This window comes from Salvelinus fontinalis, chromosome 13 (assembly GCF_029448725.1).
Source record: "Salvelinus fontinalis isolate EN_2023a chromosome 13, ASM2944872v1, whole genome shotgun sequence".
Taxonomy (NCBI): Eukaryota; Metazoa; Chordata; class Actinopteri; order Salmoniformes; family Salmonidae; genus Salvelinus; species Salvelinus fontinalis.
The window spans coordinates 11,150,495-11,171,192 of NC_074677.1; the positions used below are offsets into that span (position 1 = coordinate 11,150,495).

The 20,698-nt window shown below is 42.4% G+C and overlaps 1 protein-coding gene and 1 non-coding gene across 2 annotated transcripts; both read right to left on the reverse strand.

Moving 5' to 3' along the window:
* Positions 1 to 120: 120 nt before the first annotated feature.
* On the reverse strand, positions 121 to 18,820 carry hyou1 (hypoxia up-regulated 1). The gene is made up of 25 exons (XM_055941647.1): positions 18,731 to 18,820; positions 15,504 to 15,573; positions 14,965 to 15,058; positions 14,542 to 14,620; positions 13,623 to 13,777; positions 13,248 to 13,324; positions 12,768 to 12,949; positions 12,429 to 12,544; positions 12,057 to 12,243; positions 11,809 to 11,943; positions 10,058 to 10,140; positions 7,974 to 8,106; positions 7,053 to 7,240; positions 6,252 to 6,390; positions 5,644 to 5,701; positions 5,457 to 5,533; positions 5,180 to 5,341; positions 4,891 to 4,929; positions 4,586 to 4,839; positions 4,241 to 4,328; positions 3,317 to 3,573; positions 2,730 to 2,814; positions 2,248 to 2,503; positions 1,902 to 2,012; positions 121 to 1,687 (listed from the first exon to the last, which is right to left on the reverse strand). The coding sequence occupies exons 1-25, from the start codon at positions 18,803 to 18,805 to the stop codon at positions 1,638 to 1,640; spliced, it is 3,150 nt and encodes a 1,049-aa protein (XP_055797622.1). The 5' UTR covers positions 18,806 to 18,820; the 3' UTR covers positions 121 to 1,637.
* On the reverse strand, positions 16,914 to 16,989 carry trnaa-ugc (transfer RNA alanine (anticodon UGC)). Its single transcript has one exon. It is a non-coding gene; the product is annotated as a tRNA-Ala (tRNA).
* Positions 18,821 to 20,698: the final 1,878 nt, after the last annotated feature.

A 20,698-nucleotide genomic window follows, 5' to 3' on the forward strand; every position in this document is an offset into this window, starting at 1 on the left:
ACCAGACAATTACACATTCAAACAGGCCGTTCTGGAATTTAAACTCAATGAATTGGAGCGAAACCATTACCTGATTACAAAATGGACCCTAGCCCAAAGTTACAATAGTACCGTTGAATGTGTATTTGAAGACACTTTATTTTTTAAAGACATGGATTGAGGGAATAAATACACATGCCACTGTTCATCCATCCATCATTTCAGTAAAAAAAAAAAAAAACGCCCCGTCTTAAACATGAATTCAAAGTTAAACAAAAATGCTGGCATCTCCCTTCCCGTTTATTCCCCCCCACAAACCATCCGAGGTGACGCAAAGAGCAGAAATCACCCCACTGGGTACAGATCTCAATTCAACGTCTATTCCACATTGGTTCAACATAATTTCATTGAAATCAAGTGGAAACGTTGATTTACCCAGTGGAACTCCGCTGCTAGAAGTTCAAGCAGCTTGAAACATGGACAATATTATCTGCTTATTTTTCAGGCAGTGCAACAGTCGAGCAGTCCTCAAATTCATACTGGCATCCATACACAAACACCAGGGTAGTGTTCAGTAGGGCATATCGTAACAAAACGTTATGCAACGGAATATGGTCATGTGCCATTTCAACAATGTTTTCCGCCTATTGAACATAGCCCATGGCAGCCCCTTGGTGATTGAAGTAAGTTTACTGAACTATCTGTATTGTGTACAATTTAGACTGTCATCAAAAGATAACTGTCATTCAATGTAACATGTTTTTTCCCCCTCACCCTAAGTCACTTATGCATTTTCAGAAAGAACAATGCTAATTAGAACATGGAGAGAGGTTTCTGAAAAACAAAATATGGATTTTACACATGAACACAGTGGATGGTTGTCAATCATATTTTGACGATAATTTTCCTCATGGTGTACGGAATACACACACCACGGTTGTTTTGCATTTTCTCAGCGACAATACAAGGCATTAAGCGAGGAATTCAATATTCAAAGACAACTGAAACACACCATTCCATTTGCCAAGAGGTGTATACATTAGCTAGTTCAATCCCAATGAGATCTTTCTCAAAACAGACAGAACACACATTAAAAGTGAATGAAAGCAAGATTTGCCTGAAGAAACCACAGAAGATCTGAAGATAACCGTGCTTGAGAGGAAAAGTCACAACCTTTTTTGATCACAGAATGCGACAAAAGCTGAATTTTGCAGGGGAGGAAACATTGAGTCCTGTTATTATTGGTCCTTCCAAAACAAAACATTTTGTATCAGGTACTTGTTCTATGCAGGGAAATTATACAGTGGTCAAAATAAGGTTGTTTGCATGCAGGAAGGTATGCCTAAACCTTAAGGGCAGAAAAGTAGAATAGAAACTTGAGGTCTTGGGTTCAGTTCATTCGCTGGTTATTCCAGACTTCGTAAGTGCTCCTTGCTCACCATGTCAGTGAGGGGAGAGATGTATAGCGGCCAAGGGGCATGAAGATCAACAGAAATTGATAAAGGAGGGGGGATTAAGACAGCTCAAGGTGTCTGAGCTGATCCAATGTCTTTCAACATATGGGTGGAAAAACAACCCCCCCTAAAAATCAAAATTTAGGAAACTTGAACAATTAAACATTGTCAATAAATACAATTAAATCTTCTCAGTTCCAGCTGTTATAACTCATCCCCTACATGCTTTTCTGACGGGTCTTTCTCTGTTGATTCTGAAAATGGAGAGGAATACAATATTATACTCTACTATATAACAGCACAGCATATTACTTTTAAAAGGTTTTACCTCATCATAGTTGCTCCACCTTGAATGGAATGCCAAATTCTATTCCTTTCCATAAGATTCCCACTTGTGTAGCGAGAAATTGTAAGACAACTGGTTGCCAATTTGCACATGCAAAAGGATAGCTGCTTTGGCAGACGTACCTGTACTTGCAGTTTCATCTTTAGGCTGCGATTGGCTGGACGAGTCTGTGTTCTGTCCAGTGGGCTCTTTGGTGGGTGGTTCCTCTCCTGGCTGCACCACCTTAGTGGCTTCTGTCAAATGAAAACAAATCCCACCAATGAAAAGACGGGTCTGATCGGTGATTACATTTTTGTCGAAAAGGGATCTTTGACAAGTTATTGCACACGTCATGTGAAGCACTTCCATGGCAAATTACATGATTTTCTGTTTCAAAGCATTTTGCTAAGGTGTGGCCTGTTGAACATGACCCTCCCTATATATAAAGCCATAACAGAAATGTGTTGGGTTTTCCCCCCTCTCTCTGACCTTTGTCTTTAGTCTCCTCCTTGGGAGGTATGACTTTCTCCTCTGTTTTGCTGCTGTTGGCCTTGCTGCTGCTCTCCGAGGCGGTGCTGTTGGCCTTGGCCTTGGCCCTGGGCTTGGCAAACTTGGCCTTGTTCAGCAGGTAGTGGACCTCGCGGTCCAGCAGAGACAGCTTGGACTCTATGTCTTTGGCCAGCAGCACGGGCCGCTCTGTGGGAGAACGCTTCTCCTGCTCAGCCACCGTGTCGTTCTTCCACGTCTGTAGAAGAGGGGGAGGTGTTGGGGTTTAAAAATGAACAAATAATAATAAAAAGTTGTTTCTTTGTTCCACATTGATGACAAACGAGGGACAATAACCATGTGAACCACGTCATCTCATATTTGAGTAATTTAATTTGAATTCCTGAGGTAATGGTCCATCAAAACAAAATCTGGCAAAGATATCAATGAGTAAAACAAATAGAAGTTTATGAATCACTACATACAATGGTCTCGTTGATGACTCTGTCTAACGTCTTCAGCTCCACTTCGGTGAAGATTTGGTCATCCTCTGGTGTTAGTTTGATGCTCCTTGAGGAAAAAAAACATGTCAAATGTATGCATTGTAAATGTCACCTCTGAAGCTAAGCAGGGTTGGTTTTGGTCGCTCCCTGGATGGGAGACCTGATGCTGCTGGAAATGGCATTAGAGGGCCATGTGGGGGGGGGGGGGGGTTCTAAGGAGATCCCAGGGCCGTGAAAGGGACGGGTGCCATCTTTAGGATGGAATGTTTAAACGGGTGTCCCGATTCTCTGGGGTCACTAATGATCCAATGGCAGTTATCGTAAGAGTAGGGGTGTTAACCCCAGTGTCCTGGGTAAATTCCCAATCTGGCCCTCATACCATCATGGCCACCTAATCTACAGCTTCCAAATTGGTTCATTCATCCCCTGTAACTCTTACCCCCCAGGTCGTTTCTGTAAAAAAGAATGTGTTCCCAGTCAACTTAACTGGTAAAATCCGTTTAGCATTTTCCCTACTAATGGTTAAGGTTAGGATTGGGGAAGCTGATCCTAGAGCTGTCGGGACCCACCTGAGGAAGAAGCTGGAGTGGTTGAGCAGGCTCTCCAAGGCAGCCAGGTGGTCGGGCCACTTCCTGCGCTCCTCCACACGGAAGAACATGGCCTTGCACAGTTTCCTGAGCTCCTGCAGCTTTTCTCGCAGCTCCTTGGTGACTGCAGAGTAGCCATCCTCATCCATCCAGGCCGACGCCTCGCTCAGCTTGGTCGTGATGGCCTCCTTCTCCTCCTCTGACACCACCGCCTGGTACTCCTCCTGGTACATCTTGTCCTTAGGAGAAAGTAGAGGAAAAGGGGAGGGGGGGGATTTGTTATAGAATTTTGTAATCCATGTTCATAAATTTCAATTATCTTAAATCGGTCTGCAACCCAGAGGTTGTAAAGTTCTGGTTTTCAATGAAAGACAGAATTCCCAGCTCACAATTGATCAAATCCAAGTTTATTTGCGAGAGCTCTCCTGTCTCCTGTGCATCCTCTTATAACATTCTCTTAACCTACGCACATACACACTAACAGGAGGAGAGCTATCCTATCTACTTTTCTACCATTCTCACCACAGTTTATCACTACCCAACTGACAGTTCCATTCCACCCCCAAGATAAGGGAAACCTGGAGGGGTTCTCCCCGTCCCATCTTATCTCCCCAGAGTTATAGCCAGGTCGGTTCAAACATAGGTTAAGGATTCTCTTTGCTTTCTTTCGGCACACACATACATTCCTCTCTTCCCCAGTCCAACCTATTTGGACTTATGTTTATCAGCTTTAATTACTCCTATTTTATGCTACATAACCTCTAATCCCTAATGGTTAAGTTATTTAATCATTTATCTTCAACCGTTATAAATTCTGTTAACAGAATTAGACAGCTGCAAGAAGTGGGTTATATACACACACCTATTGGGGGGGGGGGGGGCATACTGGTGTTGTGCTGTTCTAACCTGGGTCTCAAAAATGAATGCCTCAAGGCTGTTCAGGGTCTTCTCCCTCTCCTGCTTCTCCAGGTCTCTATCAGTCAGGTCTTGGAGCCTGTCAGGTCAAGAGGAAATCAAAAACATTATTGCAGCGAATTTGGAGGTTGCTGGGGCTCGAACCTGGATATAGGAGTCTGTCAAACTTAACCATTACACCAAGAGATCCAAAACCTCTGGCGAAGTTGCTAGGTTTTGAACCAAGTCAGGATGCTACATGAATATCATTATAGATTGATTTTTCAATGTTTAACTTCCCCACCCTGCACATTTGAAGCCTCCTAAAATGTCAGAAGGAAAGATAGCGCAACATACTTCTTGTTTGAGGAGGCGATAGCTTCCAAGCTAGGGTTAAGGATGTCGTTCACTTGGAGCTCCACTGAGACATCCTCAGAGAACTTGGTTCTCTTCTGAGGCTTGGCTTTCTTCTCCGCCGCCGCCTCCTTCTCCTCCGCCGCCGCCTCCTTCTCCTCCGCCGCCGCCTCCTTCTCCTCCGCCGCCGCCTCCTTCTCCTCCGCCGCCGCCTCCTTCTCCTCCGCCGCCGCCTCCTTCTCCTCCGCCGCCGCCTCCTTCGCCACCTCCTCCGCCACCTCCTCCTCCGCCACCTCCTCCTCCGCCACCTCCTCCTCCGCCACCTCCACTCCATTTTTTCCTCCCTCCTTTTCAGAGAAAAATGATTCATTTACATAATGGTAATGACACTTAGTTATTTAATGTCCAATTCAAACAGAGAACGAGGTAAAACTCATTCATGTGAGGTATATGCTTTACTGACAACATCCTGTAACCAAATGCTCCATACAAATTGTTAAGTTTCAAAATGTTCATTAAACACGAAAGCACTGAATAACACCCCAGGACTGAGTGTCCCGGGTGTTCATGTGGAATCCAACTGAGCCGAGTGCTTACCTGAGGGTCAGCCTTGCTGTCCAATGCCTCTCCCTTAGTCTTCTCTTGGGTTGGGACCTCCTCCTCCTGTTTCTCCCCAGGCTCCTGCTTCTCTTCCTGAGGAGCAGCCTCCTCCTTCTGGCCCTGCTCCTTCCCAGGCTCTGAATGAACCTCCTCCTCATCCTGGGCACAGAAACAATAGGGGAGAGGCAGGGAGAGTTAGACAGCCATGAACTAGTGTGAAGGAGAGCAACTCTGGAGCATGTTACATTAGGATGGGGACTGAGGAGAGGATTACCTGAACTGGTTCCGTCACATTTGCGTTGGGCTCTGAGGATCCCCCTCCAAACAGGCTGGAAATGGTATTTCCTAGTTCTGAAAAATCAAAAGAGCCAGAATTCAGACATGAAAGAGACTATGACTGACTATAGGGGGGGGGGGGGGGGGGGGGAGAATCAGATGTCAATTGATTACGTGAAACCCACTTGTCAGAGTTGATTCCTCATCCTTCTCCTCCACAATGGTCTCAAAGACAGACTCCACCTAAAAATAAAAAAAACTATTAGTTAAAGCGATAGGTCACCAAAATAAAATCATATGTTCATTGCTTTCTGACCTTGTGTATGGACCAAGAGTCAACACCTCCTAACCTACGATGAGGCTTGCATAGCTAAAACCACCACATGCTAATGTTAGCATTGATTACCCCAAAACAATGGAGTTCAATAGTGCACATTTTCATGTCCAAATCAACTCAGTGACTTCAAACCAAGCCAATTTGAAATTGGGTTTATGTTGGTAGATAAGTATTACAGATCTCAGAGATACAAACACGATGTAGGTTTTACATTTAAAAAAAGTAATTTTAACTTTTTACATGTACTTACAAAATCCTCAAACCGTTAAAGAAAAAATGAAATGCATATTATTTACATGTATTTTGCAACCATCTTTAGAAAAGTTAAATGTCTGATAAGTTTTGTATCTGAGATTTTATTGTACTTCCAGAGAGGAGCTCCATAAGCATCAGAGGGGTGCACTGACCATAGAGATCACATCATTCACACTCTATAAGTAATTCTATGGTACTGACTCGGTCCAGGAGGAGCATGCCACTCTCATCCATGTTGAAGTGGGCCTTGATGCCCTTGGACTCAGCATCCATGTGCTTCTGGAAGCTGCTGCTCACCCCAGACAGCTGCACTGTGGTCAGGTTGAGAGAGCCAAACACACTGGCGAAAGGAAGGAAAAGAAAGCGAGGTGGACATTTCAAATCAGATGCAACATAAGGTTGTGTTATGGCTGTTTATTTGACTTCTGTTACAATTCAAAACTGTATTTGTCCCCTTAGGCCAATTCTAATAGGGCTATAGCCAATGGCAAACTAATGCTGTTACAGTATAGTATACCCTTAATTTTCCAGAATTTTCCTTGGGAGAGGTTCTGCAGTGTTGTGATTGACATCACCCTGATCCAATCAGGCGCAACCAGAGAAAATCAACGACACCTGCGCTCTGTTCTTTCTCTAGCTGACCCTTCACCACAGAAGGCACCGAGGGAGGCTTAAACAATAGATTTTCGGACTGATTCATGCTACATTTGGATCGGTTTGTGCCCCCGTGGACCAATGCACTCGTATCTTAAACATTTAAACCCGATTCTGATACGCATCAGTGAATCGTTACATCTCTACTGTTTTGCCGTGTTGTTTCACAGATTGGGTTAAGTCTATGTACCAGTTTCCTAGACACAGATTAAACCAAGTCTTGGGAAAATAAATAATAGGTTCTCCATTGAGCATGGTTTTAAGTCCAGGCCTAGGTTAATCTGTGTCCAGGAAACTGGCCCTAAGTTCCTACCAATTAAACCCATTTTTAATTGGGGAGGTGCTCACCTGAGGTCATTTTGGCCCAAGAAGCTGAGGTCTCCATAATTGATGTCAAAGGCAAAGTCATCAGTGTAGCGGTTAAAGGTGATGACCTTGCGCTGGGGGTAGGGGGCCATCCTCTGGAACAGGATACGCTTGTTGTGTTTCAGGCTCCTGGAGCCATCCTCATCCTCTGTCTCCCTGGTGAACTCCACCTGGAAAATGAGAGATGAGTGAAAAGATAAGCACTGTATGATAGTGAGTTGTGGCGCTAAGCTTTTCCATTCATTTTGGGTTGAGGTATATAGCTGAACTTACTGATGACTGAACTTACTGATAACTGATGGCGTGGGATGTGTACCCATCTTAACCATTTGTAATGATTTTTTTAATACCCCTTTTACTCCCCAATTTTGCAATATCCAAGTGGTAGTTACAGTCTTGTCCCATCGCTGCAACTCCCGTATGGACTCGGGAGAGGCGAAGGTCGAGAGCCTGCGTCTTCCGAAACACGACCCCGCCAAGCCGCACTGCTTCTTGACACAATGCACGCTTAACCCGAAAGCCAGCCACACCAATGTGTTGGAGGAAACGGCGTACAGCTGGCGACCAAAGTCCGATTGCATGCGCCTGGCCGCCACAAGGAGTCGCTAGAGCGCAATGGGACAAGGACATCCCAACCGGCCAAACCCTCACCTATCCCAGACGAGGCTGGGCCAAATTGTGTGTTGTCTCCCGGTCGCATGCGACGCAGCCTGTTATCAGACCAGGATCTGTAGTAACGCAGCTAGCACAGCGATGCAGTGCCTTAGACCGCTGTGCCACTCGGGAGGCTTGACAATAGACAACTTTTGGGGTTTCGGCTCCTCTAAAAGGAATGTATGGATGGTAATGGCATTATTTTTAAAAAAGGGGTGGGGTTCAACGTTAAAGAATGAGCTGTGTTACCTGGATGGGGAAAACAGCTGCCTCCCTGACCAGGAAGGGTTTGACTTTGAAGGCCTTGCTGAGGGCAGCGGCCTGGTACACAGCACCCATAGCTGCAGCCTCGTCTGCATTGATGTTCTTTCCCAGCTCCTCTCTACACACACACACACACACACACACACAGTGGTCAATGTCATGCAGATATCTTGTTTATTCAAAGTGATAGTTCACTCCAAAAACAAGGTTGGCCAGAGACATTGTCATAACTCAAAAGCAGTCAAATTTTGTGGATGTAAGGCATATCTAGCGTACGTGAACTAATCTTCAAATTAGATTGCTTTTCAGGTCTGAAAACATCTGTCAAAGTTTGATTTGGGATTCAACTATCCCTTTAAGCCTTTTCATCCCAGGTGGAGCGTTGCCAACATGTAAGTTACATTCTACAGTTAGATAGTATCTATAATCGTTGTAGTATCTGTGGGTGAAACACTTCTATTGTGTTCCCTTGTCTAGAGTATTGTTTTGAATAGAATACCCTTCAGCCCAAACCCTGGACAATAGGGAGCATTCTAAGTCCCTCAAGTTTGTTTGTCCTGTAGTACACAGACTCAGGTATTGACGTGTTGAGTGAAAAACTTGACATACTTAGGGCTTTGGCGGTCACAAAATTTCACCAGCTGGTGATTGTCAAGCAAATAACGGTCAGTCTCATGGTAATTGACCGTTAATTAACAAAACACATTTTAATTAACCGCTTCACGGTTGGGATGGTGTTCTTCGGCTTGCAAGCCTACCCCTTTTTCCTCCAAACATAACGATGGTCATTATGGCCAAACAGTTCTATTTTTTTAGGACATTTCTCCAAAAAGTACAATCTTTGTCCCCATGTGCAGTTGCAAACCGTAGTCTGTTTTTTTTTTTTTTTATGGTGTTTTGGAGCAGTGGCTTCTTCCTTGCTGAGCGGCCTTTCAGGTTATGTCGATAAAGGACTCGTTTTGTACCGTTTTTCTTCAGCATCTTCACAAGGTCCTTTGCTGTTGTTCTGGGATTGATTTGCACCAAAGTACGTTCCTCTCGCGGAGACAGAACGCCTCTCCTTCCTGAGCGAGATGACGGCTGAGTGGTCCTATGGTGTTTATACTTGTGTACTATTGTTTGTACAGATGAACATGGTACCTTCAGGCATTTGGAAATTGCTCCCAAGGATGAACCAGACTTGTGGAGGTCTACAATTTATTTTCTGAGGTCTTGGCTGATTTCTTTTGATTTTCCCATGATGTCAAGCAAAGACGCACTGAGTTCGAAGCTAGGCCTTGAAATACATCCACAGGTACTCCTGCAATTGAGTCAAATGCCAATTAGCCTATCAGAAGCTTCTAAAGCCATGACATGTTCTGGAATTTTCCAAGCTGTTTAAAGGCACAGTCAACTTAATGCATGTAAACTTCTGACCCACTGGAATTGTGATACAGTGAATTATACGTGAAATAATCTGTCTAAACAATTGTTGGAAAAATTAATTGTGACATGCACAAAGTAGATGTCCTAACCGACTTGCCAAAACTATAGTTAACAAGAAATTTGTGGAGTGGTTGAAAAACTAGTTTTAATGACTAACCTAAGTGTATGTAAACTTCCGACTTCAACTGTATACCATCACTATTGTAACCTATCAGACTTTTCTTTATTCAATCTTGTCTTTACATATACTAAATAATATATGACATTTGTTTTGATTTAGAATGGACCATTATGCACCTGCATCGAAATAGGGGCATCGGGAAAAAATACATGTCATCTATGCACATACAGTTGAAGACGGAAGTTTACATACACTTAGGTTGGAGTCACTAAAACTCGTTTTTCAACCACTCCACAAATTTCTTGTTAACAAACTATAGTTTTGGCAAGTCGGTTAGGACATCTACTTTGTGCATGAGTACCAGGCAGTTAGCAAGTTTGGTAGGCTACTAATAACCAGCAGCAGCAGCAGAGCTTGGAGAAGCCTAATTACCGTGACTAAACAGTCATGTGGAATTTGACTGCCTTCATGACCGCCGGTGTGGTGGTAATACGGTCACCGCAAGAGCACTAGACATACTTACTTCCCAACGGCTTTGAGCAGCACCTCCTGCACCTTAGGCACTCGGGTGGAGCCCCCCACCAGGATCACCTGCTCAATCTCATCCTGTTAGAAGACAATGTTGTAAGATATACAAACAGTATTTGCAAATAAACAAACATTAACATAAAACATGTGTTCGTTCAATCTATAAATCCCTGAAGGCTTGTCATGCTGCAACATGTCAGAGTTTAACATTATTGTTCCATTGAACATTCCACCACAATAAATGGGAATTTCATATCAAACCGATATCAAAGTGCAACTTTTTAGTCACACATACATCAACTCTCCTACTTCAGTTTTTGATTCTAAGGGCTCCAGACTAACATTTCCCCCTGGCGGCACTTTTTTAGTTGGTGGCACCAGCCCATGATTTCGTGGAACAAAACAATTTTTCTCAGCAGCGTCACACAATAGAATACACTTGAGTCATCTTATAAAGTCAATTTAAAAATCATTCACAATGCCTTAAGTATATTAGACTACTGAGATATACAAATAAGTTGTTATAGCTAACATGTCCAAGCAGGAACGCATGATTCTAAATACTTTGATATGCAACCTAATCCAGCCCCCCACACCTCTGAATCAGAGGGGTTGGGTTAAATGCAGAAGACACATTTCAGTTGTACAACTGACTAGGTATCCCCCTTTCCAGTGATTGTCATGAATTTTTGGTAGACTTGACTATTTTACTGTCAAAATAGGGTGCCAGAATTTTTCAGTTCAATAGCGATGAATTTTCCTCCCTCAAATATGTGCATCAATATTATATATATAGGCCTCATTCAACTAAACTAAAAACACAGCTAGATCTCTAACTAAATATAACACCTACTGCTAGTAGCCACATATTCATATAACAGTAAATGTAATGTCCTAAAAAGGACTAGTGCACTCGCGGTAGCTGAGGCGCAAATTCGCAGGCTCCATATTTCAAAGCCATATGAGATATCATGATTATAAAACCGTGTGCTTTGAGCTCAATAGTGATTGTTAAGGAATAAATGATTCTACAGAAAGCGGAGACCCTCCTTTCTTTAATATGGACAACAAGTTGCTTCCAAAGTTGTGTTTGGTCCACGCAATTTCATTTCGAAATGTAACATTCACGAAGGGGCACACGAGTGGGAAGAGAAAGTTTGAGATGCTTGCTCGTTACACCAGCCGGCCCCAGCGAAACAGGCAGGCACAGCGGCAGCACAGCCACTTCTATTACAGAAATCATGAGGAGAATGCCCTTTACTGTTGAACAAATTCATGGTTTTATCTGCCCCCAAAAATAAGATGTTTTGATTGAGGTGACCATGTGCAGATCACACCAGTGTAACCAATATTTTTTTAACTGGCACAGCCAAGTCAAAGGGTTGCAGTCTGGAGCCCTGGACCCTAGTATGCAATTGTGATTGGATAATGTATTCTCTTAAAATCCTAAAGGAGTGTAGCCAGTCCACAGACCCAGGGGATTGGGAAACTACAGTGATCTTTTTGATACTTGCAATTTTACTGTGTCTTTGTGTGGGTCAAATTATGCTTTTGTCTACATCATTGTTTATGCATAAAAGTCAGTTTCCCCCAAGAAGTAGATAAAGTTATAGTGATTGATCAATAAGATCAAATGTTCATTAGGGCACGCAATGGAATAAAAAAAAAAACGTTTTGTAACAGGAGTCCCTTCCTGTTTCAGTCCATTTAGTTAATAATGAATAAAAACAAACTATGGTGACTCACCAGGGACATCTCTGCAGAGCTAAGGGCCTCCTGTGCAGGTCCAGGCACCCTCTCAAACAGGTCAGCACACAGGGCCTCAAACTCCACACGGGTCACCTTGGCCTTGAAGTCCATTTCATCTAGAAGCCCCTCCACCTGAACATCATACAGCAAGAGTGAGAACATTTAGTTTAGATGTACAGTATTACACAACTACAGTACAGCGCTATGGGTGACAATGAAACTGACAGAGCAGCATGTCCCTTCACCTGTGCCATGAATTCGGCGTTGGCGCTCAGCACCGTCTTGAGTCTCTGGGCCTCCTTGAGTAGCTTGGCCATGGCACGGTGGTTCTCTCTCACGTCCTTCTTGGTCTTCTTCTGCTCGTTGAACAGCTTGGCTAGGTGGTCCCGCAGCCGCAGATCCATCTCAAAGCCCCCCAGAGAGCGGTCAAACCTGGCCAGAGATGGAGAACATCTGCTAGGTTAGGAACATTTGAGAAATGTGCTTGTCATAGCTCCACCATAAGCCATTTAAAACACAAATACAAAAACTATTACTTTATATAGATCAGAGTAGAGGTTAAGGTGTGTGCTTTCCCCAACATCCTGTGTGTGTGTATACAGGCCCTTTCGTCTCACCCTACTCCTCGGATCTGGAGCTGTGGCTGGGTGCCCAAATCTTTGGTCTTGACTGTCTGGTATGTGACGATGGTTGCAGTCGTGCTGCCTGAACCCATGTCATAGAACATCATGTTCTGTAGAGGGAGACAACAGGCATGACTATAAGACTAGGGTTACACAAAGCAACTTTAATGCAATTATAGGTCACAGGTTGAAAGCGACATCTTAAGTAACTTTGCTTACACACGAAGCAACTTATGAAGCGCAACTCAAAAAGTTACCAGTTGGTTCTGAATATACCAACCTAGTTCAATAAAATAAAAAAATACAAATGGAAAAGCAGCCTAGATAGTGCACCTGAGCTGTGCTGTTGATGTCTTTCCTCCTGAAGACACCGTAGTTGAGCGCCACCGCCGTGTTGTCGTTGATGAGCTGAAGAACCTTAACACCTGCCATCTGTGCGGCCTGCAGGACCGCCCTGCGCTCTGCCTGGTTGAAAAAGGCTGGGACGGTGATCACTGCATCTTTGATGGGCTGCTCTGTTAGCGAGAGTAAAATACATTGTCAGGCAGGGCTTCAAAATAATTATACAACACAAAATGTTGAATGAGAAAACCTTTTCCCCATACTACTAGTGAACATACAAACCTGCAAAGTACTAGTGAACATACAAACCTGCAAAGTACTAGTGAACATACAAACCTGCAAAGTACTAGTGAACATACAAACCTGCAAAGTACTAGTGAACATACAAACCTGCAAAGTACTAGTGAACATACAAACCTGCAAAGTACTAGTGAACATACAAACCTGCAAAGTACTAGTGAACATACAAACCTGCAAAGTCCTGAGCCAGTCCACGTGAATAGTTCAAAACCATGCCCAGGAGCTCCTCTGGAGAGTACTGCATTTCTCTGTAGGAAAACAGAGAGCGGGCATTAGACCCAAGCACTCTTATCCACAACTACAGCATAAGACATACTGGATCAATAACATTGTCACAGGCTGTGTAATGTGTAATTTAGGCAGTATGCAAAGGAACGTCGTACACTAATAACTGATAAGTGTTCGGGTAAGCATTTTACCCCTCACCAATGACTTGAGTATTATTTGTACTCTTCAAAAGTACTTCCACAATGAATCACTTGGCTCAATCTGCTGCTAAAACAAAAGAAAAAGGGAACCAATAATAGGAAATCAGATAAGACTTACTCTGAGTTTCTAAAGACAACTGTGCCCCGACTCACATCTTTCACCAGTTGGTGCTCGGAGAAACGTTTCTGGTAGAACGCAACCTGTGGGTTGTCGTGCTTCTTGCCCAGGAGGCTCTGAAGATACCTATAGACAAATTTGGGGTTCTTCACAGACTGCGGATGAAAGAGAAATCCAAATCCATGTCAGTGTAGATATGAAATAATGAACTGTATTGATCCCCAGAGGGGAATACAGAGTACTAACTGTATGATAGACATTTTAAAATGTGTGACCTGGTAGGTTCCTATGACAAAGGGTCAGTGGTGAAATGTACTTAATAAAAAATACTTTAAAGTATTACTTAAGTTGTTTTTTGGGTTATCTGTACTTTATTATTAGATTTTTACTACTATATTTTTGACAACTTTTGCTTTACTACATTCTTTAAAAAATAAATGCACTTTTTATTCCATACATTGTCCCCCAAACCCATAAGTACTTGTTACATTTTGAATGCTTAGCAGGACAGGAAAATGGTCCAATTCACACACTTATCAAGAGAAGATCTCTCGTCATCCCTACTGCCTCTGATCAGGCGGCCTCACTAAACACACGTTACCTTTGTAAATGATGTCTGAGTGTTAGAGAGTAGCCCTGGCTATTCAGAAATAAAAACAAACAAAAAATGCCCCAAAAATGGTGCAGTCTGGTTTGCTTAATATAACAAATTTGAAATTATTTCTACTTTGCATTTAAGTATATTTTTGCAATTACATTAACTTTTGATACTTAAGTATTTTTAAAACCAAATACTTTTACCGAAGTAGTATTTTACTGGGTGACTCACTTTTACTGAAGTAATTTTCTATTAAGGCATCTTTACTTTTACTCAAGTATGACAATTGGGTACTTTTTCCACCACGGCAAAGTGCCTTACCACTCCTAATGCACTGTCTCCAAAAAGTCGCTCGTTTTCTTTCAAACACACAGCTATTGGAGTTTTCCTCCTGGACTCCCTGTGCCACACAAAGGAAAAGAGAGTCCGTTGAAACATGAAGCTTTGAGAATGCATTTTATCATTAACTGACACTTCGTTCCCTCTCCCAACTGTTCAGTTACCCAATTTCGTTCACCACACTTTTCAGAGGCATGCATGTGTTAAGATGGCACAGATCCATTTAGTTATTTCCATGTTAACATACATTGTAAGGAACAATAGCTAGCTTATTAAACATCAGCAATAATGGCTGTTAATAGTTGGGAATACATAAAAAAACATGAAATGGAGTAGTGATTTCCATCTAAAAGCACAAAGTCAATAACCCATGGTGATATGGTTAGAAATAAATGCAATACTCACTTGTTTAAAGCAATCTCCATTGGCACGCCAGGTTTTACTATCGCTACTTTCATCCACTCACTGCCTAGGTCAACTGACATGACTGCTACAGAGGCTGTATGGACAAAATAATGGGTATGATTATTGTATTACCTGTACTTTTGTAATAAAGTGATGATTACACATTTTAGGTGAGACAATACTAAAGAGGATTAGCTTCAATAGTTTCTCACTGGCTACAGTGGTGTGGTGGCAATGTGAGCAAATAATGTCAAAACATTTGACAAGTCCATTGCGTCAGTTGATATTAAATCAATGTTCACCTGTGCATCAGTAAATTAACTTGTGTAAATAGGTACAAATATGGACTGTGCATCACATTGTGAAGTGACACAGTAGAGTAGATTAACTAAAACCTCTGCATGTGTCCATTTTCTTCTCACACTCAAAATGGAGGCATTCAGATGTGTGTTGAAATTTGCATTTGGTGTTAGGCAAATCTGCCAATGCTTGATGCAGGCAGGTGTCTTGGATGGAATAACCATGTGTAGCATTAGTACCTGTTTGTGAAGGCAGCAGAGCCAGGACAAGGCAGAAGAGAGCCCATAACATCTTCCTCCTCATGGTGACCTGTACACACAAAGCAGAACAAAGACATTGATTTCCAAACACTAATAGCAGCCTCCCCGGTGACATGGTAACTGTGCTGAATAAATAATTGGTTCACTATTGTGAGACCTCATAAGGAGCAAGATTCCTGAGTCGCCAAGAATTTATCAAAGATATATTCTCTTCTACATGTACAAAGCCCTTTGCTACAAATGTCCTTGATTTTAAAAAGTTAACTTTGGGAATCAAATATGTTTTTTTACTACAACCTTCCAGTCTGTGCAGTCACACATGCTCAAGAAGTTCGATTTTTTTATTGAATGCATATAAGCAAATAGGAAGCAAGTGTGCTGTTTCAGGAAGGAAATAGTGAGCACATCCACATGCTCTAGAAGCAGCAAAGCAAATGCAGTGCTTTGTGAAAGTATTCAGACCCCTTTACCTTTTCCACATTATTATTATTATATTCTAAAATATATTAAATACATTTTTTCCCTTATCATTCTACACAACACCCTATAATTAAAAAACAGAAATACCTGATTTACATAAATATTCAAACCCTTTGCTATGAGACTTGAAATTGAGCTCAGGTGCATCCTATTTCCATTGATCATCCTTGAGCTGTTTAACAACTTGATTGGAGTCCACCTGTGGTAAATTCAATTGATTGGACAAGGATTTGAAAAGGCACACACCTGTCTAGATAAGGTCCCACAGTTGACAGTGCATGTCAGAGCAAAAACCAAGCCATGTCAAAGGAATTGTCCGTAGAGCTCTGAGACAGGATTGTGTCGAGGCACAGATCTGGAAGGGTACCAAAAACTTTAAGATCGAAGGTCCACAAACAGTGGCATCCATCATTCTTAAATGGAATAAGTTTGGAACCACCGAGACTCTTCCTAGAGCTGGCTGCCCAGACAAACTGAGCAATCGGGGGAGAAGGGCCTTGGTCAGGGATGTGACCAAGAACTCAATGGTCACTGACAGAGCTCTAGAGTTCCTCTGTGGTGATGGGAGAATCTTCCAGAATGACAACAATCTCTGCAACACAACACCAATCAGGGCTTTCTGGTAGAGTGGCCAGACAGAAGCCACTCAGTAAAAGGCACATTAGGCAAACTCCAAGTGGGCTGTCAAAGGCACCAAAAGGACTGACCATGAGAAACAAGATTCTCTGGTTCGGATAAAACCAAGATTGAACTCTTTGACCTAAATGTCAAGCCTGGAGGAAACCTGGCACCATCCATTCGGTGAAGCGTGGTGGTAGCAGCATCATTTTACATTTTACATTTAAGTCATTTAGCAGACGCTCTTATCCAGAGCGACTTACAAGTACATACATTCATACTTTTTTGTACTGGCCCCCCGTGGGAATCGAACCCACAACCCTGGCGTTGCAAGCGCCATGCTCTACCAACTGAGCCACACGGGGCCATCATGCTGTGGCAATGTTTATCAGCGGCAGGGATTGGGAGGCTAGTCAGGATCAAGGGAAATATGAACAAAACAAAGTGCAGAGATCATTTATAACCCGCTCCAGAGAGCTCAGGACCTCAGAATGGGGCAAAGATACAACTTCCATCAGGACAACGACCCTAAGCGCACAGCCAAGACAAGGCAGGAGTGACTTCGGGACAAGTCTCAATGTCCTTGAGTGGCCTAGCCAGAGCCCATACTTGGACCCAATAGAACATCTCTGGAGAGACCTGAAAATAGCTGTGCAGCGACGCTCCACAACAAGACTCGAGGCTGTAATCGCTGCCAAAGGTGCTTCGACAAAGTACAGAGTAAAGGAAAGGGTGTGAATACTTATGTAAAATGTGATCAGTTTAATACATTTACCAACATTTCTAAATCTGTTTTTGCTATGTCATTATTGGGTATTGTGTAGATTGAGGGGAAACAATTGATTCAATTTTAGAATAAGGCTTGTAAAGTAAAATGTGTGTGTGTGTGTGTGTGGGGGGGGGGAAATCAAGGGATGAATACTTTCTGAATGCCTAATCGATTGCATCTCAAGATCCCTCCGGTCCGAGTGTCCATTCCTTCACCTGCACTGTTGAACAGGAGGAGAGGTAAAAGCAAATGCCTGGTGGGCATACACCATATTGCATTCCCCTATAATACCCTCTTTCCACACCAGTGCAGATGTAGGAAGAACAGTTTTTAGAATACTACAATTATCTGCCATTACTCTTCAGCACCTCATCGGGTTCTTTAGACATCACACTTCCAAACTCAAGGTGCCAGCTTGTCCAGGTGCATTCAAGGTACAGTAGCATGCCCTTTGATCTTGAACACGCAATCTAATTGGCCTGATCCCACCGACGAACTTCTTTGACACGTGGCGTGAATTGTACAGTACCTTTTAAAGTATTCTACTTAGCAAATCAGAGTAGATTAGTTCTGTGACTGTCATTTGAAGTGCTGATGGAGTCACGAAGCATGGTGACATATTGAAGTATTGTTTTTTTTAGCTGCGGACTAGGGCACTTCATGAAGGATGAAGGATATAGCCTAGCAAAGGTCTCAAGTGGCAAATAGCCATTAGCTTGCTGATTGCCTATATAGCACGTCGTTATTCAAATACATGAGCGTAGAAACTTCTAGTCCCATCAGAGTACTGACGTACTACTATGGACGCCCAGAACAGGTGATGCCTTGAGTATTAAAAAAAACAAAGCAGTCTTGGGTTCTGGAAACCGGTTCAACGAGCTAACTTAGGTTAGGTAAAAAAAGCCATATAGTTAACTAGAATACTATACACCTTAAATTAAAATCTCAACCAGCCTAGTTAGTTGGTTTGAAATGAGGCTGTTGGGAAATAACCGCTAACTGCTTCAATTAACCTATGAACAACAGTATTTACAGGTAGATAAAGAATGGAAAAACAATGACTTAGCTAGCTAGGCACATTTATGAGAGGAGTGACAGAGCAGACCCTTACCTTCGAGCCGGCAGCAGCTGAGTTTTTTTGAAGCAGGCTGATTTACACAAAAATATCAACAAAATGAGAGCACGCCTAACTTGCAACAAGCTAAAACTTCCAATCTCGTATTATTTGCGTTGTATGCTTCTTACTGTTGGCTATATGTATTGACTGAAAATCTCTTCATAGCCACACTAATAACGGTTTCTTGATTTTTCCCTTGCTATATCACCGGCTTGTTCTCACCATAGGGCCCAGAACGCGGCGTGATCTCATTGGATCCTCTCGAGTCGTTGTTCCGCTAGGAGAGCGCTGACACATAGAGCCTGCCTTCTACGTTCCAAGTACTGCAGAATGATAGGTCCACGTGCAGTGATGGCTGGCGAGAAGAAATCTTTGTCGATATGTGATTGGTCCACGTTAAATTAATGGGGGAAAATTATATAACGACATTTTCTTAAGGTGACCTACTTTATCGGCGACTACTAGTAGTTGTAGTCAAAACACTGTTGTAGTCCATTTAATTGATTCCTGATTTATTGATTGATTGATCTGACTATCCATGACTTATTAGTACATATTTTTATTTTTAATTAGTTCTTTATTTTATGCAAGTAAAAAAAACGATTTAATGGGTGGTATGTCAAAACTAACATGACGAACACTGAACAACTTTATTTTCTGACCTTCACACTTACAGCCTGCCACCTACATTGATATTCACATTATATCGTGTGTTGATTGAATTTTTTAAATAATTTACATTTATCGCTCTCATTCCTTTCTCTCACATGACTTGTTGGTGGGTATCACATGATTTATTCACTGTGAGGATACAGTGCGAAGAGAATGGCTGCATTCTTACAGTGGAGACGATTTGTATGTTTGATAAAGAGACAGTGAAGGACGCTGGATATAATGGGAAAAACTTAGTTCTCCCCTTCGGCATATCGGCTTGTGACTCGGGCCGGGGCCACATCATTCTTGGAGATATCCTTTCAGTGTTTTCCATGATGTGAACAGCCTAGCTAGCTATTGCTCGCTAACTTGCTGCACAGACACCCCTCCTTGCAAGCAGTCTGTCTAAGCAAGTGAGCTAATAATGCTTCCCAGCTAGTTCCAAGGAAATTATGAATAATGATTTAGCTAGTTAAATAGTAACATTTGAGTTGGCTAGTATGCTAGCTGACGTTAGCAAACAGCCAGGACATGAGCCTTTTTTAGTTAACTAGGTAAGAAGTTAGCCTAGGTGCCAGACTGAGAAATTAGCTTGAAGGGAGTGAATCAAAAATATTAGACTGGCTTTCAAAGGCACAATCAACTGAATCAATGGCCCTGTTCAAATAGCCCCTTAAAAAGTACTGATGCACCAAGTCTGGAACCAAAAAGACCCTGAATCTTCTACTCCCAAGCCATAAGACTGGTAAATAGTTAATTAAATTGTTTACAATAGCTACCTGGACTGTCTGCTTTGACCCTTTTTGCACAAATTATTTTGACTCATCACATATGCTAGGGCTGTTCAACTACACTGCTCAAAAAAATAAAGGGAACACTTAAACAACACAATGTAACTCCAAGTCAATCACACTTCTGTGAAATCAAACTGTCCACTTAGGAAGCAACACTGATTGACAATAAATTTCACATGCTGTTGTGCAAATGGAATAGACAAAAGGTGGAAATTATAGGCAATTAGCAAGACACCAAAACATCAGCCAGGAAGCATAGGAACTGAGAAGTGGTCTGTGGTCACCACCTGCAGAATCACTCCTTTATTGAGGGTGTCTTGCTAATTGCCTATAATTTCCACCTTTTGTCTATTCCATTTGCACAACAGCATGTGAAATTTGTTGTCAATCAGTGTTGCTTCCTAAGTGAACAGTTTGATTTCACAGAAGTGTGATTGACTTGGAGTTACATTGTGTTGTTTAAGTGTTCCCTTTATTTTTTTGAGCAATGTATATTCTTAAGGGGCCAGATTTGAAAAAGGTTATTTATGGGGGGACAGACATTATTTAAATATATATAAATAACTTTTCTTTGGTGTGTACTTTGTTATAATTAAAAAATATTTTTTTTACCCCTTTATCCCCAATTTTGTGGGATCCAATTGGAAGTTACAGTCTTGTCCCATCGCTGCAACTCCCGTACAGACTCGGGAGAGGTGAAGGTCGAGAGCCGTGCGTCCTCCGAAACACAACCCAGCCAAGC